At 39.6% G+C, this 26,275-nt stretch overlaps 1 protein-coding gene across 10 annotated transcripts in view; it reads right to left on the reverse strand.

Annotated features, from left to right (window-relative positions):
• Positions 1-2,054: 2,054 nt before the first annotated feature.
• ATP11B (ATPase phospholipid transporting 11B (putative)) overlaps positions 2,055-26,275 on the reverse strand; it is a 146,569-nt gene continuing 122,348 nt past the window's right edge. For 3 of the 10 annotated variants that reach the window (XM_072618355.1, XM_072618361.1, XM_072618362.1), the window contains 7 exons: positions 23,010-23,148; positions 22,488-22,553; positions 20,572-20,675; positions 19,148-19,304; positions 14,053-14,177; positions 9,153-9,286; positions 2,055-5,870 (listed from right to left, as the gene is read on the reverse strand). In XM_072618355.1, coding sequence (XP_072474456.1) covers positions 9,184-9,286; positions 14,053-14,177; positions 19,148-19,304; positions 20,572-20,675; positions 22,488-22,553; positions 23,010-23,148 — 694 coding nt within the window. In that variant the 3' untranslated portion in view covers positions 2,055-5,870; positions 9,153-9,183. Of the gene's footprint in view, positions 9,287-14,052; positions 14,178-16,798; positions 16,885-19,147; positions 19,305-20,571; positions 20,676-22,487; positions 22,554-23,009; positions 23,149-26,275 lie in introns of all 10 variants that reach the window. The other 7 variants (XR_011969072.1, XR_011969071.1, XM_072618358.1 and 4 more) reach the window with 7 other exon arrangements.

Consider the following 26,275-nt stretch of genomic DNA (forward strand, 5'->3'; position numbering starts at 1 on the left):
GTGGATTCAGAAAAGTTGGGTTTTATTTCAGGTCTGCTACGTACTTATTCAAGTCCTTTTGTCTGAATAACTTTACCTGAGAAATGAATGGGTTCACCTTTCACCTTTAAGAAATGCTCATTGTGTAAAAGGGGTGAACTTTCCAGCTGGAGCTCAGGGTAATGAGCTGCAAATGCTTCAGGCTTCTGTCCCAACTTTGGATTTCTAGGCCCTTTCTTCCTCTGGCTGGACTACAATAGAAAGGAATCCTGGTTTTGGTTTTTGTGTCTCGGGAAAGTCACATTACAACTTGAATTCAGACTCTTATTCCTTAGAATATACTGAATTGAGGTTCATCTGATGCCACTTCTTTGGTCTGGCTGCAAAGAAGTCCTCAAGAAATGGCCGTCTGAAGAATATGTTTCTCAAAGTCTGTTTTAGCATTTGACCTCAGCCCAAATGGGAAAGCAACAAGTGCATATGTGGGCTACAGTGATCCTTACTCAAATTAAACTCAGAGCCTTCTCAAGGTAGAAGGCAAAAAGGAATTTATTACAATCTCATGAGAAGGGGCACTTCCCGCGAGACCATGGGTGGTGTCAGCATGGGAGTGCACCTGAGCGGAGCAGAGTACAGCCTTATATAGTCCCTAATGCAGAAGCCCATTAGCCTCTCTTTCCATTGGCTTGCAATCCAGGTGTACAGTCTAAGCGCGGGAATCTACCCCAGAGACAGAACATGGAAAGGATCATTGCTCACCAGTGAGGATTTCTGATACCAAATGTAGAAGACTGGCATATGGGGTGGTCATGTGACCAGAACTTTGGGGGTTCTCCTCCATCCCAGAGCATTTTATTTGCCTAAGGGGGATACTCAGTTATTTTAGTTCTGGCAGAAGGGTGGGGGTTCTGAGGTCTTCACTTAACCTGATTTCACTCATGTGGAAGTGGGCAACTGACCATCTCCAGAGGTGCTGTGCGTCTCCCACTCACAAGTTTTTCTACCAGTTTACACTGTCCGGCCTCTTTCCTTTTCACTGAAAAGCAATCAGTGTGTTTAAAATACAGTTTTCATTTTTTTTCTATTGTAGTAAATATGAAAACTTGGGGAACGTAACAACTTGCGTTGCATCTTGTGCTTTTCTTCAGGAAAAGCTATGACTTCCGCTTCCCTTCCCTCATCCTGGCCACCTTGTTCATCCTCCTCTTCCTCTTTCCACTGCCTGCACTGGCCCAGCAGAACACATGCCCCCCACCCCCACGGCTTTATTCAGTCCCATTTCTCAATGTCCATAACAGAAACATTTCCATCAACGTATGTGCTATTGTTCTACCTATCTATCAATCAGGCTCTTCCTGAGGGGGACAGCAGGACTGTAAGACTGTAAGAGGAAAAAGGGCATTCCAGAAATCACAGCATTGTTAGCTGAAGGCATATATTCAATTGTATACTGCAAATGGAGGCTCCAGAAATTAAATGGAAAAGATCCAGGTTCAGATCCTGGCACTAATTCCCACAGTATGATCCCAGGCAAGTTAAAGTCTCTGAGGTCCTTGTCCTCATCTTTAAAATGGGGTTAAGAATAACCTCACCAAGTTACTGGAAGAAGAGGAAGGTGCTCCATTAACCAGAAGAACCACATCAACAGGGACTTCGGTTATTATGATGAGCTTGGTGGTTTTAGGTGTGTCAAGAGTACAGGATTCCTGCTAGATTCACTGCCACCCAAAAAACTTCTTGCTGCAGCCTGAACCAGATTAAAATGTAATTGGGAAATGTTATTTTTTTTTGGTTTTCCAAGTCAGTATGGGGCCAGCAAGGAATCCATTGTTTGATTTTAACACCACTGATTCAGCAGACAAAGTGAGGGAACTCAAGTCAGGAAGATTGGCCTTTGAACTCTGCCTCAAGCTCACTAGCCAGGTGACCCTGGGTGTCACTGACTCCCTCAGCTTCTGAATAAGAGCACCCTCTCACAGGAAAAATGGGTAAGATCCTTTGTAAATCTTACTAGAATTATAGATCTCAGAAATGTTATCTACTATTTAAGCTGTTGAAAAAAATGAAAAGAAACATTTTAGCTAAATGGGAAAGTTTTATTCAATAAATATAATCTGGCAAACTTCTAAAAAACATTTACTGACAGCTGTACAGTAAGCAAGCTGCATTAACTGACAATGTACAGAAAATTTTAAAAAGGATTTCATTACATAACCACAGTGTCTGAGGTCCAACATTGGAACTACATATTGCTACAATGTCCAGCTGCTAATGCCCCTTAAAAGCAAACATTCATCATTGTAATACACAGGTCATTTAGATAGCATTTTTATAGGATCATCCTTTCAAGTTTTCTCAAAATAAAACCATACTCTGCTACTGTCTTTTCTCTTATGAAAATAGAGGATCACCTCATTCCAAGTTGTGAATAAAATATGTGCAAATGGGACCCAAATTCAACATGGCTCCAATCTCTTTGGTGTCTATTCCATGGACGCCTTACTCTTGAAATTGATCTGCACTCACTTCTCCCTGGCTGCTTGAACATTCATTAACAAGCATCATAAGCTTTAGGGAAAACCATCTCCAGCTGATATTGGAGCTTTTAGTATTTTTTAATCAATTATCTTGTCTTTCTATCACTTAATTCCCAATATATCCCTCTCCAACTTAGAGGAACTTTCCCTAACAATGATTTTAAAAAAGAAAAAAAAAAAGTAGTTTAACAAAACCCAAACCACCCAGCACATTTTAAATGGTATCCCTCATCTCTGCAAAGAGGGAGGAACTTGTAAAATTCTTTTGTCTGTGGCAATGCTTCCTTTTAGGCTGATCACATCCAACAGGTTTATGTGCTACAAACAGCACGAGCTCTGACGAGTTCATGGTAGAGTATGGTCACTGTAGCGGTGGCAAGTCAGTGAGCTCAAGCTCAGCCTTTCTACATAACACGTAGTAACATGCCCTGGTGAGCTGCAGAGACTTGGAGGTCTCCAGCATAACCATAATGCAGTCAGGGAGGCTCATCAATTTGAGGGCCTCTTCACTTCAAAAAAGGGGAACTTTTGGGAGACTATCTCCTTTTTTGGCCCAAATTTCATTTCCTGCCCTGCCCCTATCAGAGCTGAGGCCATATTCTGCACCTAAAAGCAGCTGCTGTAATTCTTTCATAAAGTGCAGCAAACTGACTTGTTCACTAGTTGATGGTGGGCATTCCATCACTGTAAAAAACTGAAGTTAAAGATGGACACTACATATTTTACTTTGTTGGCAGAAACAATTGGGTTAATTATTTGCAGTACCCTATTTTCAAAAGAGCACACAATATAGATAGAGTTAATGGAAATATTTCCATAAATTATCTTGGTCATGTTAAGTTCGGTAATTGAAATTTCGGCACTAGAAAACAGATTTTTCTAAAGATAAGTCATGTCATTTCATGCTCAGTAGACTGTTCATACTACATTATGCTAAATTTTAAAACTTTATTTTCAACATAATCTAGCTTTAGTATATTGGTGGGCTGTTAAAAACAACACATGGAACAACAACAAGATCATAATGTTATTTTACAAAGTCCACCAGCTGATACCAAGATTTACTTCACTTATGTTTCAAAAAGTAAATCCATAAAATCTGATTTTTTTCATTTCAACTATGAACATCAAATCAACTGAGGATATCACTGCAGGGAGCCCTGAGGGGGTTATCATCCTGATGACTTGTGGTCCAGTTACAGTGTGTCTCTGGAGGGGCAGCTTCCCACTCCAAGGCAGATGTCCTTTTGCTATGTCAGACTTTACTGGATAAAAACCAAACTCTAACTTATTTAAGTGTGCCTCACCCCCTTTGGGCAACGCAGGTGCTCAAATTTCTGTTTGTATATTGTCTGTCCCTTCCTAACACCTCATTTTTGGAATAATATTCTTCTTCTAAAAGAGGTCTACTACACCGGGAGATTTGATAGGAAAAATTTCAAAAGTTAAGGTAAAATTCAGAATGCAATTATTCTTATTACTGAAATACAAAAATGCTCCATTAATCAGAAAATTTCACCAGGGCATAAAGTTCTTGTTTGTACTTCTTACCTCCAAATCTCTATAGTCTAACAAAAATGAAACTGCTTATTGGCTCAAATGGGAAAGTTATAAAGATTCTGAAGTTAGATTTTTGGATGGTCTCATTGCTGGGCCAACACAGTCACATGAAGGGGTTACTGTTACATGTTTAAGGTTGGGGTTTTTTCCCTAATCTTCATAAGGCAACGAACACTTTCACATCTTGAAAATATGAATTCACTTCAAAGAAATTAAACCACAATCAATCAAACTGATTAAAACAATTACAATCTTGAACATTTGGACTAAAAAAATCACTTCTGAGGACTGAAGCTAAGTTAATTAATAACCAATTAACTCTGCATCTTAACTTCCCATTGCAACCTTCAATCCAGAAAAAATCTAGCATTCTCATCAGGCAACAGAGTTCATTTAACGTCTACTACAGTATCTCGGGTACTAATTCATTTGGGGAGGAAACAAAGCCAAGACTGAATGTTTATTTAAAAAGAAACAAGGGCCAGATTTCACTTCCTCATGCGGCTTCTTGAATCTGGTGGCAGTCCAGTGGAGTCAAGAAAGAGGCCCTGGTGAAGGAGTTTTCCCAGAGGAACCACAGAGATGAGCCTGGGGACAGGCTTTGTGCTGGAGGGCCAGTTCATGTAAAAGGCAAAGACAAGCTCCAGCTGGCGACAGCAAAGCCCCTCCTCTCAAAGCCCAGCCACACAAGCTACACCAGCCACACAAGCATAGAGGCCCTTGCCTACAATACTTGAAAAGTACCTACAAGTATTTATAATACTGTCCAAACTTTTTTGCGTTCTTTTATTTCATATGTATGTACAACATTGTCACAAAATGGATGATCGATAATCTTTAGATGAATGAAGCGGAGAGAAAAGGCTTAAGTTCTTAAAATACAGCAAGGCCAAATTGAAATACATTAACTAGATTAAAACATGCAAAAAATCCACTGATGATAAAGTTATAAAATAATGCCTATGCTAACGAAATGGTACATTTCTTCATATTCTGTCATAAAAGTTCCCTAGTAAATGGTCAAAAACAAAAGAAATGGCTCTGATTTTTTTTTTAATTGAAACAAGAATGACACCTCTCTCTGGTCCGAGACATGACCTTTCCTGGTTCTGTTGCTCCCAGTTTCTAGGCCATGTGGGTGTGCATGTGCTGTCTGCCCCCTGTCCCATGGACGTGATAACATGAGGCATGGGGACAAGAAGGGGGGGCCTTGATCAAATGCAGCTAAAACTTCTGCCACAACAAGCTTCAACAGAATAAAAAATATAGAATAAAAAAATAGAATTTTGAAGGCAAACTTTTCAGCACAATTTACAGAAGCAGCTTTAAATAGCGCCAGGCCCTAGCTAATTACTATTTTAACATGTAAACAGGAGCTCTCTCTTTCTTTTCCACCTTGTTAGCAAAACTGTGTCCTCAGCAACAGCTAAATGCCATTTGGTTCTTGAGATTCCAATTAACCTGTGAGGCAGCAACCTAAGCTAGGATAGGGATGTTTTCAATTTATGTACATAGTTTAATTTGTTTGGGGTTAGATAGGGAAAAACTGTCAATGGAAGGAATTTACTCCTCTAAAAGATTTTTTTACTCTTGAACTTGAGTAAGTGTGCCCTATTCCATTGGCTTCAGAAATAAACTGGCTAAACTAATGGTCACTAACCGAAGAATCCCACTGAACTTTCAGGAAAAGACTGACATGGCTGCCCACAAGTGCTACTGTTCCTTTAACAAGCAGATGCGTCCATTGTGGAGAGGGTCAGGATGCTCCTGTCGTTGTCCGATGGGCTCCATGATCTACAGTAACAATAAGAGACAAGTTTGGCTGACTGGAAACCTCAGTTTTGAAAAGAAAAAAAAACGATTAAAGCCCAAGTTTATGTTGCTAGCAAACTAAATTTTGGCTCTCTCTCAAAGTTTTCATCCTACCCTGCAAGTGCCTGCTGGAAGGAACAAGGGCTCAAGAAGGGGAACCTCGGCTGGTACAAGCAGGAGCTGTCAGCAGGTGGGGCTCAGGGATGCCAGGAATGGACCAAGGACCTCCTCCCCCTACTTCAGGCCACTGACCTTCCCAGATGTCCCAGGACAGAAAGTGACTTACACATGGTTTGTTAGCTGCCTGGAAGTTAATGCAACTCTAAAAACACAGCTGTTTACTTCCTTTTCATTAATAGGATCTAGCCCTAAAGAGCAGGTTGGAGTATTTGTGGCTATTAGCAGATACACAATTTAAACTATTTTTTTTTTTTAAAATCCAGACAAACGACTTCTATTTTTCCTTTTAAAACAACTTCTAAGGCAAATGGAGACAAAGTGACATGGTGGGCAGAGGGTCTAGCTTTAAGTCAGAAAGACCTGAGTTTCTAGTCCTGCCTCTGAGAACCACGGCTGTGTGACTGCTCAGTGATGCAGACAATGTCTAAGACTCTCCTCTGCAATCTTTGGACAGACCAACACAAACAGGACAGGAAATCTTCCAGGCTCAGATGAGGAGCTTCTCAAGTTTCCAACTAGGATGAGGACGCCCAATGGAAATGAAAGCTGTTTTTCCCTTTATGTAGAACAGCATTTTGCACTCACTACAGGTGAGCATCAGAATATTCTGTGACTTCTGTCCTTATTACATTTATCCTCTATGAAAACCTGAAACAAAGACAGACAGGACACACCATCTGACAGAAGATGAAGACAGACACTAGCGCAGTTTGCTCAATAGCCTGTCATGGCTGTACCCCCACTCACCCCACAGCACCAGGACACGGGGAAGCAGCCCTTTCACTGTGGCATAGTCCTTGGATAACCAGGGACTGAATCAAGCGCCAAGAGAATCTTTAGGTTATGGTGGCAAAGGTTTACTCTGATCCAGAATGGATTCGGGAAATCTAAGCACCTCTGCATTCCCTGATCTACTGGATACATTCAAGAAACGGAGGCCTCCCTGCCACCTCTCGACCACCAAGTTCTATAGGAATTAAACGTACTGAACAGAGGAATTTGGAATCAGATGGAAAAGCCAAGTCTAGATTTTAACTGTCATTGTTTTACTCTAATTGTGCAAATTAAACAGTTCAGCTAAACTGAGGAAGATCTAAGTGTCTGGTAAACTGACCAATGGTGATCTCCACATAGCCCTTTGAATAGCACCAGGAAGGTTTGCATATTGTTTTTCTTGACCTACTCATCAAAATCCAGAGTTCCAACAGATCTCAAGATTTTAAATTATTCAGCGGGTTTTGGCTCCAGTAGGGAAGGATAAGGAAAGGGGGTCTATGGCAGCAATAATTTGCAAGTAACCTGAGAAACTGGACAAAATTGGGAAAGTGCTTAAATGTTCTATCAAATATTATTTTAGTTACCCAATACTGGATCCTAGACTTAGGAAAATGTAGAACAAGATGCTCCACAGAGGAAAAAAAGAGCCTGCAATAAAATTCTGATTGCCTAAGAGTCAAGTCAGGATAGGACCACCTTCCCTTTGGAGACGGTTCACAACCAAAACCAGTATTTTCCCTGACGCTGTATCAAGCACTTGTCCAGATATAAAATGTACAAAGCAACATAAAAAATAATTATCTAAAGTTTCCTTTTTCTATATCCATGAAAAACTGCTTAAGTGTTAGAAAGGATACCAAGAAAAATGGAAATTTTATCACAATGCAAACACTAGAAATGTTCATTTCTGGCTCAGTCAATGTTCATTCCAGATTTAAAGTTTACTAAAAACATGTATTTTCATAGTTTTCTGAGGAGCCAAAACTTGGGGGAAAATGTCACCCAGGGGTTCCACTAAAGTGCCAGCTTTGAGGTCCACACTGCAGGGCACGGGTGAATTCAATCCTTCATGCCAGGGGCCAAGGTGGCACTACTGTCCTCAACAAAGTATGCCATGAGAAAGCCTCCTCCATGTGTGCACTGCTCACTTCAACACCTTGTGGAGGGTGTGAAATCACCATTTGCACAATCATATCCTAACACTATGAAAATGTTATCAATCACCTTGAATACAATGATTGGAAGCACAGTCGTGTTTAACCCCAGGAATAGTTTTCCAAAGCACTTGTACTGCATCCCAAAGCAACGTCTAAAAGGTCAAGTCCAAACTGAGGAAAGTGTGTGAGGGAAAGTCAGCCACATCTCATGAGGTGTAAATGATGTCACACCCACTGTCCTTCAGGACAGACAATTAGCCAGAATATTCAATAGATTCATTTAGCAGTCTAACAGAAGTCTAACAAAGCTGTTCCCTTCTGCCCTGAGGTTCAGAAAGGCTTAGGGAATTATGACATCATTCACATAAAGAGAATCACAGCGTACAAAAGGTTATTTCAATTCCCCCAATCAATAGACATGACTTTTAGTGAAATGTATGAATTTTTTAAAAAAACTACCAAAAACATGTCTTAATTCATTTCACTCCAATATTTTTAAAGGTCTTATTTTGTTGAATGTTTCCCCCACAAGTAAGCACTCTATAAGAAATTATCAGGTATTTTAATAATTTAGCCATGGCACAAGCACCTTGAGAGTCTAATACAGATTTTTAAACTTAGTAAAATGAATTAGAAGTGCTGAATTCAAAAAACAAATTTAAATGTTATATAACTTAGGGAAATGGGGGTAGGGAAAAGAAATACTGCCTTTTGTATTATAAAAGAATAATTCAAGGTCCAGTCCCCAATAACACACCTAAAAAGATACATTAAGAATAGAAAAGTGAGGCTTTCTGACTTGACAAATTAGATTACTATTTTGTCAAGACAAAAAGCTAAAACCAGGAAACAAAAGATTACAGCAGATGCAAATGAAAGAGAGACGTACAAATCAAGACTATTAGATCTATATAAGATCCCATACACAGTCTATTAATTAGAAAAACTGCCAAACAAAGTTCAATACATAGAAGTCTTTCCAAAGTTACATTCTCTTCCTTGAGAGCAAAAGATGCCCTCGTGGTGGCCTCTGGCCTCCACCCCAGCCAGCCCACGTGGCCCAAGCGCTCACTGGAGCGCTAGCGTAGCAGCTCGGCCCGGTTTATAGGAGACTCCTCTGCAGCAAAGGCTACCATGAGACGTTTCACACCTGTTAACCTGGGCCGGGCTACAGCTCCCCATCACTCGGTCCAGCATCCTTCCAAAAGATGCACACGCTGCTTGCCCCTCTGAGAAACAGCATATGGAGTCCAAGCATTTGACCCCGGGATTTGTTTCAGTAAGCTGCAAGTTGAAATAGAAAGAAAAAGAAGGTTAACATTCCTTGATCTTGGTTGTCAAATGCTTTCCTACATCACAACAACCACAAGTGTACTTTAAAACGAAAATATAATTGAAAAGTTTTTCATTTAATGAGATCATTAAAAGATTTGCGTGATAGTCTTGAGTATGTTATGAATGAGATATGAAATAAACAATGTACACCTGGGAAGTATATAATTTTGCCAAGTCATTTCTATGAACTGGCTATCCTGATAAAAAAAAAAGGTCATTTCCTAATTGCTGCCGAGTTTCAGGTGAAAGACACTTGGGATCCTGAACAAAATAGACTAAATAAGCTTTACATGATCATACATGACAATGCAGAGTTTTAACCATGTCAAAGAACTGCCTGACTGATAGGACTGTGGAGTTCCAAAGTTCATTTAAAGAATTTTATTCAGTACCTAGAAAATAACTGTAGTAACACCTTTAACTAGGTGATTAAACTATTCTCAACCAATTGGGGAGAGTTTCATTACAGCATGAAATACCACCTGTCTTCTGGACATGACTTTTTTAAATTAATCACATGACAACAGAATCAAAATTGGAGTAACCTGCTAAGAACTAAACCAATAGAGTTCTATTAAAATAATAACATTCAAGATTTTTATTGGCTTATGGTAATATTATAGAGGGATACTTTCAACAATCATTACTGGGTTAGGCTCACTGAGGGAATCCCAATTCTTGTTCTACCGAAGACAGTGCATGATCTTAAAAAAGTGTCATTCTCAGAAATTTTTAAAAAAATTACAGTTCATTTTAAAAGGTATTAGTTGTATGCCCATAGATACAGCGTATAATTACATCTACATAGGCATACAATTAAATTCTCTTCATGAATTCTTTTGAAATTAAAAGGAGGAAAAAGGAAAAAAATACATATATAGGGAGGGAGGGGAGAAAACAGTTTTAAAAACATTATGCTGTTGTAAATGTCTAAAAAGTTGGGGACTGCATATGGGACTGGTAGGAAAAGAATCAGAAAATCAAGATTTAGTGCTGGGAATCTACAGGCCTGGCAATACTCAAACAGGACCCCAAGTCCAATGGAGAGCCACAAGGCACCTCTTGATCCATGAATGTTCTCTTGTGTCCTGCCCTTTTGGCCTGAGAAAGGACTGGTCAAGAGCTTCATGTTGACATCATGGATCATCCCCAGTCCCCTGCTTTTTGCTGGTTTCCCTGAGACACAAGAACAGCTCCTAGATCCTGGAAAACTCTCAAACTTAATCCAGGCCTTTGGCAATCTGCATCGGGTTTGAAGATCTCAGGACAACAGTCATGGCCTTCTGCTCTGCCTGTAGGTCTCTGCCTAACCCATCTTACAGACTGATGCCAGATTAACCTTCCTAAAACAATGTTTTCATTGCATGCCTTCCCTATTCATAATACCCCTTTCTCATCAAATTTTTAAAGACTAATGAACAACACCCTACTCTCCACTCTTCAGCCCGGCAGGGGCACCAGCCTCCCCTACACTCCCTTACAACCAATTCTTTGGGTTCCTGGGGCCATGACTAACAACTCTGGCACTTTGGTAAATGGCACAAAGCAAACACTTAATCCAACTTAAGAGAAACTTTGGAAAACTGCCCCTCTTGGGAAATAAGACAATGGGTTGGAGAGACCTAGGCTGATTAGAAAGCAGGGGAGGGATTCATATCATCTGGTCACCTGGGAGGGCCATATGCCAACTGGCAGCTTTTCATTTTGACTAATTACTCTTGCTAACTAGGAGCTTAAGTTCAGCTGTTTTTCCTAAAGGAGTAAAAATGCTTCCAGTGCCTCAAAATCTGTGTCTGTAGACAAGCCCTGTTGGTCTGCTCTTACTGTAGCTTGGATGCTTTTCTACCTTTGCTTGTGGTCTTCCCCCACCAGCTTCAGTTCCGCCTTCCCTGTGAAGGTTCCCTGACCATCTACTCCAGTCTGGTCACCTCTCCCTTTTCTCAACTGCTACAGTTCTTGCTGTCTCTGTCACTCAATTCACCCTCAGTACAGAGCTCTGCTCTCTTTTGAGATCTGCCCCCCCAGCACCTTTATTCCCTGCTCATAACTTTTTTCCTTAGACGTTTCTCTGTCAGTCACAAGTGTTCAATCTAGAATAGGTACTGAAGAAAGGCTATGAGCATTAACAGGCCTAAAAATTAAATTATGAAAGTTCTTTGCATGTAAGAAAATGTTCCCCCAGACATGCTCCTCCCCTTACCCCTTCCTGCCTCTGCCCTAGCAATTCATCACTCTCATGAACTCCAAAACCACTGAGGTACTCACACCACACATCATAACCTCATCCTGTAGTTGTGAATTAAAGAATTCTCAGCTTTGAGATGGGAGCAAGAGGCTCATCACATCTCATGAGGCCAGATTTCTCAGCAGGCCAATTTCATTAGAGGATATTTTAAAATAAAATGTTAAATAGGAGCAGTAGGCAGAGGTGTGGCCTAAGAGCCTGGCCATGGTGCTGCTGCTGTGAGAGCCCAGAAAGGACAACCTGATCTCTCCAACTTCTGCTCTTAAAACAACTGTATGTATTGAATGGCATTCTTATTTTAGTCCTGGGCTAACAAATTTACTACTTCACATAATTAACAGGTGCCCTTGTTCATCTTTGGTGGATATGAGGTCAAGAAGGTCCATGAAGAGGTCGGGGCTGGGGAGCATGTGCAGTGGAGAAGTTGTGAAAGCTAAACATCTCAAGTCTCTTGGAGTTTCGAAACTACAAGACAGATCCTCATGGATGGAGAAAATGCTAGCATGCCAGGGATAAGAGCTGAGGTGGTTGCACAGCTGCTGACTCTGGAGTCTTGCTTTGATAAAAACCAAACCAAAACAAAGTAAGTCCCTCTACCAGGGTTTTGGTTTTTTTTTTTGCTGGCAGCAGAAGTAGTAAGAAGGAAAGCAGAAATGATACCACAAACCTCTTCTTTCCTTGCTTTTTTTTCTTAATATGTGCTAAGGGATGAATATATGTATATGTATGTGTGTGTGTATATATATATATATATATATATATACATATATACATATGTATATATATATATACATATATATACATATATATGTATATATATATATATATATATATATATCTCAAAAACACCCAAGTAAATATGAGAAACAGATGAGAATACCATAAAAGGTCAAACACTATGCCACGGGACTCAGTCAGATGTCTACATGCCTGGTCTGTGGCATAGGTGAGGAACCCACCTGCTTATTCCAGGCCTACAGAATGGATCCTGCTGCCTCACTCACAATCATAATGAGAAAGCAAAGTCACCACCCTCTTTTGACGACAAGTCATACTAAAGCTATGGTGATTTCATAGGCACACTCGGAGGCCCTGGTCTTAAATGCAGAATTCTAATAAAGGATAGATGCAAAAACCAGTACTAGGCCTTACAGAATACACTGCTGGGCTCAGGCTTCTCAGAGATTGCATGAAGGCCACAATTTTGTAAGCAGCCAACTACATAAAAAGCTATGTGGGAACTCTTGGCTTTGTAGACTGAACACATCACTTTCATTCTGAGGCCAGCCTCTTTCCAGTGGCTGCTATGGTCCTCTGCAACCTTAGTCCAATTGACTCGTGTATATGAATGCTTGGAATATAAACTAACATTCACATTAATCTAGATCAACACAATTTAAGTCAACTATAAAATTAATTACACAATAAGAATTCTAAGGCTTAACCACTGCAAAGGAAGTAGATGTATGATAAAACAAAGAGGTCCCACTTTGTGCTATCTGACTTTGAAGGTGCCTGGTTTCAAGGAGGGAGCCTGAAGAGTAACACGGGCACTGAGAGGAGTTAGCCTACACAAAGGCTGGGTGCCGGTTAAAGGATGGCTGTGAAACTTAACTTGTCTTCAGCTAATTTTAGCATAAATCATTTCATTCTTAATGGGGCTTAAGAGTCTGTAATATTTAAAAATTATCACAACCACAATAATAGACATTAAAAAAGAAAATATACTTGTGATTGGCCAGAATAGTAACTTTCCCTTCCATAAGATTATTTCTGCTTATAATCAAGTCAATACTTTCCCACAGTTCAATAACACTGAGGATTGATTTGGCTTTGCTTATTCAATGGGGTGGATTTGGCATCCATTATGTTACAGAACTTTCAAAGAGTCAGGTTTTGTTTCTCCTTACAAAGGCAGAATTAGAATTGCCTCAAAAATGAAAGATTTCAATGGCAGGTAATGACAATATTGGGGGATCAGAGAATTGACTGGTTCCATGCACAAAGCCCCATGCGTTCATTCATGAGAATTTACCTTATATGCCATTTTTGAAAAAGTACATTACCCTCTATGTAATAAAATGTTAAAATGTATCACAGCTAACATTCTAAGAGAAAACAAAAACTTCAAAAGTATTAGAAATTATTCAACAGATTATCTGTAACTAATACATGTCATTTCATGAATACAATAAATCCAGGTCATAAGGGTATTTTTCTGCCTTAAATTTGAAGTCACTGTGGTGCAAAAGTTGGGTTTTTCTTGAACATAAATAAGATAGAGAAATAAGAATATTACTAAAAAAACAACAACAACAAACCAAACCACAAAACCCTAAATCAGGATGATGAATTAACAAGAACAATGAGATTATAAATGAAATGTGAGTTTCAACCAAGACACATGGTAATGAGCGGATGAGTCCATGACCGACTACACACAGTGAGGTCCAGTAGGAGGAGATACTACCTAGTGTGTGCAAGTTCTGCTCTGCTGCTACCTGGATCAGCTAGCAGTTGCCTACTGTCCTCCCCTCTGTGCTTGCTTTCAGCAAATTCATATGCTGAGCTGACTGAGCCCTTATCTTCTTCCATCTAGAAGGACAGAAAAGCAACAGGTCTCATATTACAGAGAGCAACACTTTCACCATTACACAGGTAAATCAGAGCAGCAGGCTGCTTTTAAACACTCTTAAGATGCAGTCATGACCATCCCAGAACATGGCAGTTACTTTCACAAAGGAGGGCTGATGATAAGCGTTTCTGTGTAGACAAATCACACCAAGTAAACTTATGATTTACAACTACACAAAAATGTCATAATACACACAGCAACTGACAGAGAAACATTGGTTTCTCCTAATGCTAAATTTTCTTTACTACACAAGGGTTCTAATACTAATGTTACTTTCAGGTTTTCCTCTTGCCCTCCTTTGTCATTAAAAGGATTTTTTTCTGACCTAAATCAATTTTCCATCCATTTTTATGGTGGCCAGAGAAGAAAGTGTTCAATGGCCCCCCAACACCATTCACAACTAAATTTGGTTCTCCACCTCCAATTATTAGAAAACCTTTATCTTGAAATAATTCACTTTTTAAAAAAGTCTCCTCTGTACTTGTACACAAATTAGGTTTCCTAAAAAAAATTCTTTATTATGAAAAAATACTAGGGTCTTTTAAAAAATTATCTATTTAGGGGGAAGGTCTTTTAAAGTAAAAAACAACAAACACCACCAACAAAGCATACCAAAACAAATGTTAGAATAATTTCTGTGGCTCACCTCTTGTAGGTATGAACACTACTAACCAAAAACTGTTTGTGAAAATAGTGTTTTTTTAATAAGTGTCTCACATTAAAAATAAAAAAAGAGAATAAAGTGGCTGAGCTGCCCAGCTTGAAGATATATGCCTGTCGAGGAGTCAGGGTGCAAGAATCCTCAAGATGAATTCTGGGTTCCAATGAAAACAGATATGGTCATTTTACATGAAAAATTCTTGAAGACAATACATAACTGAACAAGGTCAATTTGGAATGCTTTCTGGGATGTGTGAACTTTATAAATATTTTCTGTGATACTACACTCTCAGAAAAATGTCTACAAATATTCAATACCACTATATACATCACTTTAGAAACCAGGGGTGGTTTTCCCCTTATTCCCCTACCAATGAATTATAAGGAGAGCTTTGGGAGGCAAGCAGGCCAGTGTGTCCTTACTCCCCTCCCATGGGGGTCAGGGAGATGCTCTTTTTACTGGCTCGGATGATGGATATTGGCAAAGCGTCCTTTCTTCCTATCTGCCTTCATTGGTGGCGACAAGGAAAGTGGTGGTGGCTCATTCTTCTGCTAAAGTAAAAACTGATCACTGAAAAAGGTGGGCAGTAGGGAAGCAATGGGAAAAAGGAAGTTGAGGCAGTAAGGAGAAGTTGAGGAAGCCTCTGCTCACCCAGCATCTCCCCTTGCTGGCCAACCTGCAGGGATCTACTACGTAGGTGACAGTGAAAGAGAATTCGGCCCTAGGGAGTCTGGGCTTCCTCTGCCTGAGGCTGCTGTGGCTGGGCACTATGTGCACATACAAATGTGCTTTGATTTAAGCAAATCTAATTTGTAAAAGAGTGATTTTATAAAATTAACACAGTAATTTGTTATAAAAGGAACTTTTGGTTTACGAAAATTCTTGCCATAGGCTTCTTTTAAATAGTAAATATGTTCAGTATATATAAAATGAATCAAGTTACAAAAAATGTAAGGGACATGGTTTTGGGCCATTCTTCTTGAAGGAAAGACAAATCTTCAAGTACTTGTTTTTGTGACAGAATACATCTTTTCTTATCATCAATAATTTAACTTCATAATCATTAACTTCAAGGTATTTAAAAACACAATCAATTGACAAAGAAAGGTTATTAAAGATATCCTTCTACTGCTGTTCAAATTCTAGAAATGCTTCCAAATCCTACACTCAGAGGCAAGCCAGTCATCCTTTGCCCACAGGACACCAAGAATGACTTGACAAAATAGGTGTAGACAGGTTAGTGAAAAGTCACTAAATTCCACTGTGTTGAAAATTCAGAATCCCTAATTGGATTACTTTTGCTTCCAAACCATAGAAGCTTCAATTTATGATTCAATAGCATGTTAGTCTCAAAAATTTCCTGATTTATGCTTTTTTTTCCTTTCCAGTACATATTTCTACATCACTGATATGTGTGTGTGTATGTATGTATGTGCACACGTGTGTATAAAAAGCGGTAGTGGGCTATCTGTGGAGATAAAATTCTGTATGACACATTAAAGACATAATGTTCAGGTCATAGATGCACTTACTCAACAGTAGCAAGGACTGTCTGTCTCAGCAGCCACAGACAGGACACACACACGTGCACACATGCATATGGATTTGCAACACAGATGAAGGCAAGGAAAAACAATGAGTAACTCTCATGTCCGAATAACTGCATTAAGTTTAAGAGCGGTTTGTCTGTAATGACTTCTTGCAGGCTTTAACATGCAGAAGCACTAGGGAACCTGGTAGCGCCACAAACAACAGCCTTAGAATTGTGGGAGAAAATGATGCTGAAGTGGAAGAGGGCGCAATGAGGCCCTGAGGGCCGCTGCTGCCCACATGCACTCGCTCATGCCTCTTCTGCCCTCTTTCTGGGCTATACATGGACGTTCAGCGTGCAAAGGGGAGAGGCCGGGCTGCCTACTCTACCTAAGTCTGCTCAGCTGAGTCCTGGCCCTGGGCAATGGCTGCAGAGCGATGAATTCGTCACTTAAAGCAACTGGGCTGGCGTACATCTATAAGGGACAAAGAAGGGGGGACAGACAAGTCAGTAAGGAGTCAGGATCACCTCAGAGACAGACACAGGACACGCGATCAGGTGAGAGGAGAGTATACACATGGCACACATACACGACTCATAGGGCAGGCCTAATTGTTCAAAGGATATCAGTGTCATTTATTCTTCACACTTGGACTGAAAGTTCAGAAAACATCTCAGAATAAATGTCAACTTTCAGTTCTGAACAATGTTTCTTGTTACTTTTGCTTAAACAACAAATTTTGCTGATATTCTCATTTGGGCTGGACTGTTTTATTTAGTGCATTTTCTATTTCTTTTGATGATGCTGAACTAGAAGTCATTCATGTCTATGGCAAAGAAATAAGGTCCCACAAAGGACTATCATTTTATTACAGGATTTGGTTAAAAAAACAGCAAATCAGAAAACAAGGTAACCCAAGAATGAAATAATTTAGTAGATCTATCTGGAGTACACCAAACAAACATAGTCAATTTAGTGTAAAGAAGATTGGTTAAACCAGGTGTTTTTAAACAAATACTAAAGAACCAGTCTACTGAAGTAAATATTCCTACTTCTGAATTAGCAATTTTGGGATCATACAGAGATGGGGTCAAAATTCTGTCTCATTTTCTCAAGAAACTTGAGCTCAAGTAACACTATTCTAAAGTACAGACACTGACTTCATTCTAGCTTAATGGACATAAGACACCACATATTTTCTGAGCCAGCTCTTCAACATCTGCCTAATAATTAATGTCACCAGTCTTCCCTCCACTGTGTGACCTCTACAAAAACACTTTCTGTGGTGCTTTCCCTCATGCACAACTTCTAACTGTAGCAATAAATAACCAAATCTAATCTTAATCATGTCTCACAGAAGATTTTTTTTTTATAATGACTATGTATGTAGGATGTATCTAATAATCTAGCACTTCAGAGGGAGAAAAATTAGTTTCTGAAGACTTGTATGACAGCTTACAAGACACTATGAAACTACCTGATGCTTACATATTTATCACTAGCTGAAGACCCAAGCATTTCCCCTATCTATTTTTAGATCTGCATGCCTATATAATATATATTGGAAAGGCTTGTCAACATTAATACAAACACAGAGTGGAAAGATCTGTGTGGTCAATTTGAATCGTACAACTCCTTTATTCCTATCTGGAAATATTTTATCAGCATCACATCACAATACAGTGTAAACCAGGCCATGGGCTAAAGTTGAAGCATGAGTTCTCTAGGGTTAATGAACCAACACCTACATCTAAAACAATGTTTGTCAAAGATTGCCATGTCTATTAACAAAAACAAAAGAACTGTGTGGGAAGCCTAGTGCTTTCTTTGTATGAGACACTTCTGTCTGCAATCTGAAAACTCAGCATTTAGATGAGAGGTTTGGTCTCCCAGAAATGCTACCTACTGGCACATCTCCTGCAGTCACCATCTCAGCTTCACTGGTACATAGTGGTTAGTAAGAAGTCACTCTAACTAGTCAGTAGTAATGTAAATAAATGTTCACTACTAGCATAGTACACACAATTAGAAATGAGTGTTGGTTATTACCAACCACATGGGACACACTCCCCTAAGACTCTGCTATGAGACACAGTGTTCTAGCAAGATGGACAGTTTTCCAATTTTATGAGTAAGTCACAATCACATACATAGCACAGAATCCAATTCCTGTGTTACGTGCTACCAAACCTCTACTCCTGTAATGAATATCTATCAAAAGCGTCCAAGAGAGTAAAGATTTTCCATAAAAACACAGCTAAGTAAAAGCTGTGCAGCCCAAAGAGCTTTTTATCCTACATGCCATCAGAAAAGTGTCAGGCACTCAAATTAATGAAGATACTGAAAATAGACCATAGATTACAGAATTATCTAATAACATTATTCTTAAAATGTATTCATTACTAACTGGTAAACTAGTGTTTTAATATCTAGAACCCTAATGGACAAAATTATTTTAATTTCTAAAAGAATATTGTTCAATTTATTTACCAAAAAGCCTAAAAGTTACAAATACATTAATGTTTAAATTAGAACATTAAATTAAAATGTAATTTTAAAATCATGTTTTAAATGCGTACATAGCAACAGATTAAAAACAGGCATTTCACATTGAAAAGGATAGCATCATATATTTTGATAAAAAAAATACATGTGATTCAGCCATTTCCCTACAAGACTTCTAAGAGTTCATTGATGCCTTTTGAAACATGAAAGGCTTGCTGTGCAAACATGTTACCTGGGCCTTCTCAGTACTCGTTGGATGTAGCTGTCGATCAAACACTTTCTTCACAACATCAAGAAATAGGCAAGTAACCACTATAAGGATTACGGCAAACCAAGCAGAACCGCTTGACAGAAGTTGAATGAATACAAAGTATATATCCAGAAATGGCCTGTGAAATTAAAAAATAGAGAGTCCTTAAGGCGCAACATGAAAAGCTTACATCAAATCACAAAGCAAAAAGAATGTTCCACAGCAAGGTGACTTGACTGGAGAGACCACTCCATTAAAGTGATATGGATTTGAAATCAATACCATCTAAGAAGATGGAAGACAAATGAAACAAAAGATAACTCAGTTGTTAAGAGGAAATCAAATTAAAGGGCTCCTCAGTGAAATTGCCCAGTGCTTTCATGGTCTTGATTAGAACTGTCATAGTAAAAGATCTTGCAGAATAATAATCCTAACTCTCACTGGTCTAGGCCTTTCCTCCTACTGATTCACAGAGGTTGTCAATATATATTTGTCCATGTACTATGGGCCTCTGTTCCCAGCAGATGATCAAATATACCACCTTGGTACATCAAAGCACCAGGTACTATTGACAGATGTTTCTAAGTAGTGACTGAGGTCACTTGCCCGGTGTCTAGAGGGATGAAACCATGTTCATGTTTTACTCTAAAAACTTTCTTCATGATAAATAAAATATTGGTTTTGCACAACAATAGGCTGTTTCCTATTTTGCTGAGTAAATAACTGAGCTTTAGAGAGGTAATTAATCTACTGATTGCTTGAATTATATTAGAATCAGCCTTATCCAAGGAGCTGGACATCTGAACCAAAAATATCTACAAAAAGGTATTTGCTGGCACCATTTAGAAAGAAGGTAGGGAAGGAGACATGTACAAAAGCACTGTAGAAACAAAAGGGCTGCTTTGTGAAAAGCAACAGCTGCTCAGAGTGGATCTGAACGTTGGAGTTTAGATGGGACCTCCCTGCCAAGGCTCACCCTCACAAGATCAACTCTGCTGGTTCTGTCAGTGCCAACTTAACATGACCAGTCTAAGAGGTTTAGGTTGCCTATTACTTTAAAGGTCAATCACTCCAGGACTGATATTCATTGTCCTCTACCAGAATTAGAGATAAAAATTAATGTACCTGCCATAAACAAGTGGCCCTCCATGCTGCTGAAGAACAGGCACTCAAATTCCTTCAGACAAATGTATTGTAAAACAAGACCTATACCATAACTTAGGACTTAAGTAATTAGAGTATAACTTGGCATCCCCTATAGTAAGCTGAAACAGACTTTGTGGTCTATTCAATAGCAGAATGAAGTTCAAAGACTATGAAGAGAATGGAATTTAAGTATAACACAGTGTTAAATATGTACTTAGTGTTTAATGGTTATGACACATGATCTAGATACAATCACTCACCAGAAAATTCCTCCATAAAACAAAGAGAATGCAAAATAAAATACAATGGATCCCCAGGTAACAACATGATTTATCCAGGTCCAGAAATGAGTCTCCAAAGCCATCTAAATTATCAAACATAACATACTGAGATTCACATTCACATAAAAAATATTTGCCAAATTTAATACAAAAAAATCAGTCAAAACTACTGTTACGGTTACTCGGAATTTAATGTATTTTACACATAGTTTGAAACACATGGCCAACCTTTAGGTGATCAACTGTGCAGAGAAGTTTAACCTCAATAAATGTTCTTCTGGACTCTGTATACCTTGCCATTAGCTCTGTATTAATATAATTTATTATTAATGTAAAAACAGAAACTAGAGACCTATAATTATAGTTCCTAGGGAAGGATGTATCAAAATGTAAAAGAGGGAAAAGGATAGAAGGAAGGACTTGGAGAGAAAGGGAAGAGGGGAAGAAGAGAAGGAGGGAAGGAGAGAAGGGAGAGGAAAAAAGGAAAGAGAGAAAAGAAACAGAGGGAGAAATGGGGGACTAGGAAGAGGAAAATGGGCACAGAATATAAGTCTCATACAGTTGGCCTTAACCAATTAGCACTCTCTAACACAAAGGGAAGATGATGCTTCCTTAGTCAGATGTTCAGAAGTAGAATCCTTCACCGCAGATGTGGATCTTCCTAGACCAGGCACATGCCTGTGTAGCTAAGCACAAAGCCTCCCTCTAAGATGCAAGCCCCACCCCAGCAATTTGTTGATCTGTGGTCTCTGAGGGTGACAGGACTGTGGTCCCCTCCGTCTGTGCCACTAAGAGCCAGGGGCTGGCTTCCAGAACAGCGTTTGCCATCAACAGGCAATCATAACTTCACGAAACTTACACGAAAACTAGGTTTACTATAACAGAAATGAACATGCACCTGAAGCCCAAAGAGTCCACAGTTCACACACAAGTCTGCATAGCTATGACAGTACAACAAAAGGAGGAGAAAACACAAATCTCTACCTAAAGGGATGTAGCATGGGAAGGGGAAAGGTTCAGTGAAGGTAAGAAAAGGACAAAACCCCTCTCAAAGGGGAGGAGCAAAGTGATGGCAAATGCCACCTTTTCCTTTGGGAACTGTTACTAGACCATGAAGATAGGAAGGTCTGCTTATCTACAAGGGTCCCAGCTGCACAAGCAGTTTCCCAGGCTAGTGCAGACTGACTGGCGCCTGTCTTGACTCCCAAATATTATTAGGAAGTCCAGTTTGGGGTGCAAACAACAAACTACATTGGCTCAGGGGAAGCTCTGTCCTCTTCATGAGGGCCTCCTGCATATTCCGGGTTCAGCGTTTCTGGAAAATATGGCAACTCAAAAAGACAAGTTCAGGGGACCCCTTAACATCGTCAGGTGAGATGGCTGCTGAGGACAGAGACATGCAGCCATATTTTGGGGGTAAAACTGAGGATCCTAGCTGTTACTGTTCTCTACAAAGGACTCATAGCTGCCAACATTCTGACTCATTCCACTTTGTTTCTGATGCCCCACTTTCTCAAAAAAGCAATGGAGCTTTGTGAAAGCCAGACACTCTGCAATGCCCCTGCCTCACCACCTCAGCCTCACTGCTATGCCCTAAGCACATCCTCCCAGGGGAGCCCTCTGACTATGCAATGTCTTTTCTCTCCCAGAGAAGCTGACTGACTGAGGCTTATGGGGCTGATGAACTGAAGAGAAGATTCTTGAATAAGGGGAGCATTTATAACAAAAAATGTAGATTAAAAAGATCCAAGGTCAAACATTTAGTGCTGGAAAAGGGGAAATAAAAATAAAAATATCTAAGGATTTTGCTGAAGAAACCAAAAATATTGATATTAGCTGCACTGGACTACAAATACATATAAATTCCTACACATTTCTAGGTGTAGGGTGCTTACCTTTACTGTGACTGTAATAACCATTACTGTGAAAACTAATGTGCCAAATGTCCAATTTCCAAACATCTAAACAGAAAGGATGAGTTAGTGCATTACTAGTAATCAAAACAAGAGTATTATCAACCATAAATTAATAAATTTCTCAAATAATTTTATAAATCTTCTGCACTCTTTAAGACTGTTTCCATATGTGTGTGTGTTTATAAACACAGACACAGATACGTAGCTATCGGTAGTGCAGACTCATATCCTTCCTGTCAAACGGATGAAGGGGAGAGGGAAGGGCAAATAATTGAGGTTCTCTCGTCTGCCTTTTACTTCTGCCTGGCTGAAGCTGCAGCACTTAAACAGCACATAACCCTCACTAAGAATGCTGCATAGGTGCCTTTGACTTTGACTCCAGATATTGCCAACTTACATTCTTACTCTGATTCCATTTCATTATAAAGTGAAACATTTAAAACTGTAACAAAAATACTAAAAATATTTTAAGAAAACCATTATTTGGGGTATTTCTTTTACCTGGCCATTTCCAAGTAGAGATATGTCTTCCCATATTAGAAAATAGCATCCAAAAAAGAAAATGAAGGCATGACTGAAACCAAGGATTGTCCAATAAAGAAATTTTTTAATGCTCAAGTGACTATTTTTACTTATGTCCCTGTAAATCAATAAAGAAAAAGCAGGTTTAGAAACCATGTTCACTATGCTACGAAATAATATTTGTAAAGCATTGAGCAAGTGCTTGGCATATAGTAGGTGCTTAATAAATGCTCCATTCCCTCCCCCCCCTTTTTATTAGACAGCTACTGAAATAAAAGAAACCAAAACCAACTTATTTTCATTGATAATGATTAAATGATTAGAGCTTTCAAAGAAAAGCCAGACTACTGAGGAAGATAACTTTACTTCAATTCAGATTATTAGTTTTATTTGCATTCAATTCCAAGTATGACTCAAGGATGCCTTTGGTGAAATATAATATAAGCACCCACATCCAACCCGAGGAGCACCAGAGGCTCCTCCACAGTCGCAGTCTCTTCAGAGCAGAACCCTTCATCTTGGCCTATCAAAGTCGGTCCTCCACTTCTGGGGCTCATTGGTTTTCATCAGGAGTTGTTATCAAGAGCAGAGTCTAGCCAAACTCTATTTTTAAAAATAATTCAATTTTAAGTTCTGAATTCTCTCTTTCCTTCTTTCCCCTCCCCCAACCTACTGAAAAGGCAAGAAAAAAACCCATTACAAATATGTCTAGTTATGCAAAGCATTCTCATATTAGCCCCATCCAAAACAAGAAAAGAAAAAGAAAGAAGAAAACATGCTTGGATATGTCCTCTGAGTGCATGACTTCTCTGTGTGGAGGTGGATGTAGCATGCTTCATCACCATCCTTCGTGGCTGGTCATGGCATTGATCAGAGTTCTACGTATTTCAAGGTCACCTTTGCTATACCTATTGTTACTGTATAAATTGTTCTCCTGGTTCCATTCATTTTGCTTTGCCTCAGTTCACATAAATTTTCCCAGGTTTGTATAAAACTAACTCCTTCACTTCTACAGCAAAATAATATTCTATCACACTCATATACCATAACTTGTTCATATACCATGACTTGATGGGCATATCCTCACTTTCTAATTCTTTGCCACTACAAAAAGAGCTGCTATAAATATTTTTGTAAACATGGGTCCTTCTTTCTTTCATTGTTTGGCGTATATTGTTAGGTCAAAGGGTATGCACAGTTTAATAGGTTTTTGAGCACAGCTGAACTCTAATTTTGAGGGTTCTGAGAACACTCTGCCACTCATGGACATCGTCAATGAGTTTGGGTAGTTCTGGTGGAAACACGGGTCTGGTAAAACCTTAAGACTCACACCCTGGGCCTGAAAAAAAGTGGCCCAAATTCATGATTTGCTATTCCTAGCAGAAGGGAAGAAAAGTAGCCCATTCTCCTCAGGACAAGGGATAAGCCAGGCCAACTTAAACCTAAGAACCATGTCCTTGTCCTCAGGCAGAAGACACTGTAGTAGGAAGGTGAGATGCTGCAGTTTAACTTAGAACAATTTCAGACAAATGCCATCTGTGAGACCATGGAGAGGAGAAGGCAGGTTTTCAAAAGAAGAAATGCAAGTTGTTAACAACCCCATGAAATAATGCTCAAAAACTCATCAAAAATGAAAAAAAGACGCAAATTAAAACAACTCTATGCTCATCATAGTAGAGAAGGGGACAAAATATTAAAATGTTAAATTATGGATGGGAAAACAATTTAGAATTAAATTAAAACAGTACCTGTACATACCCTTTGATCTAGCAATACCCTAATTAGACCTTCTCTCCCTAAGAGGTCACAGAAGGAAAGGCTCCAAAAATACTTACAGCAGCACTCCTTGTAGTAGCAAAGAACTGAATGGAAAATAGTGAGTTCACTGATTAGGGACTGACAGAAAAAATTGAGGTATATTAGTGTAATACAATATTGTACTATAAAGAAAAGAAAAGAGAGACTTGGGATAATAAATATTTGACTGATGACTTCTAGGAAATAATGAAGTAAGCAGAAATAGAAAAGTAATTTGCGAGATTACAATAACCTAAAAGAGGACAACTCTCAAGAACATCTCACTGATCAGCGCAATAAAGAATCATGACTTCAGAGGAATGAGGGTAAAACATTTCTCACTCCTTGACAGAAAAAGATGAGATGTAAAATGTGACACAATATTTTCAAACATGGAAAACTGATCTGTTTTGCCTGTCTATACTTATTTGTTACAAAGAAGTTTCTAACAAGATGGAGGATGGAGGACAAAGTGACTGGCAATGGTAAAAAGTGTCATTAGAACTTTAAAAAATTTTGTTATCAAATTGCAGGCAGGGGGAGGAGCCAAGATGGCAGAGTAGAAAGACACACATACGCTAGCTCCGAACCCACAGCCCATAAAATATCTGTAAAGAAGAACTCCCAACAAATTCTGGAGCAGCAGAAGCCACAGAACAACGGAGTGGACGAGAGTTCTGTTCCAGAGAGACCTGAAAACCTGACATGAAAGGTCCGTCGCACATCTGACCCAGAGCGGAGCCCAGCCCTGCCTTGGCCGCGGGGCACCGAGGGAAGCAGATCCGAGCGGGCTTCAGGGACGGAATCTCCAGGGGCCGCGTGCAGGTCCCTCCACCCACAGGTGACAAGGGTTGGTAAGAGGGTCTCTTTGGCGGGTCGAGAGGGGAGTGGGGTGTCCCCATAACTCCCCATAACCCTCGGGAGGCAGCAGCAGAGGTGGTAGCAGACAGGGGCTCCCAAAGCAGGCAGGAGCCTGGATCCATTGTTGAAGGTCTCTGCATAAACCCCCTGAGGGAACTGAGCCCCGTGTAGTGGCCCTACCCCACCTGAGCACCTGAACTTAATCTCACACTGAATAGCAGCCCCATCCCTGCCCAAAGTCCTGAGGCTGGGAAGCAGCATTTGAATCTCAGACCCCAAGCACTGGCTGGGGGGATCTGGAGGCAAGGTGGGGGCGAAAAGAAAACTCAGAAGGCAAGTCACTGGCTGGGAAAATGCCCAGAAAAGGGAAAAAAAATAAGACTACAGAAGGTTACTTTCTTGGTGAACAGATATTTCCTCCCTTCCTTTCTGATGAGGAAGAACAATGTTTACCATCAGGGAAAGACACAGAAGTCAAGGCTTCTGAATCCCACACATCCAAAATAAATATACCATGGGCTCAGGCCTTGGAAGAGCTCAAGAAGGATTTTGAAAATCAAGTTAGAGAGGTGGAGGAAAAACTGGGA

This window comes from Notamacropus eugenii, chromosome 6 (assembly GCF_028372415.1).
Source record: "Notamacropus eugenii isolate mMacEug1 chromosome 6, mMacEug1.pri_v2, whole genome shotgun sequence".
NCBI lineage: Eukaryota > Metazoa > Chordata > Mammalia > Diprotodontia > Macropodidae > Notamacropus > Notamacropus eugenii.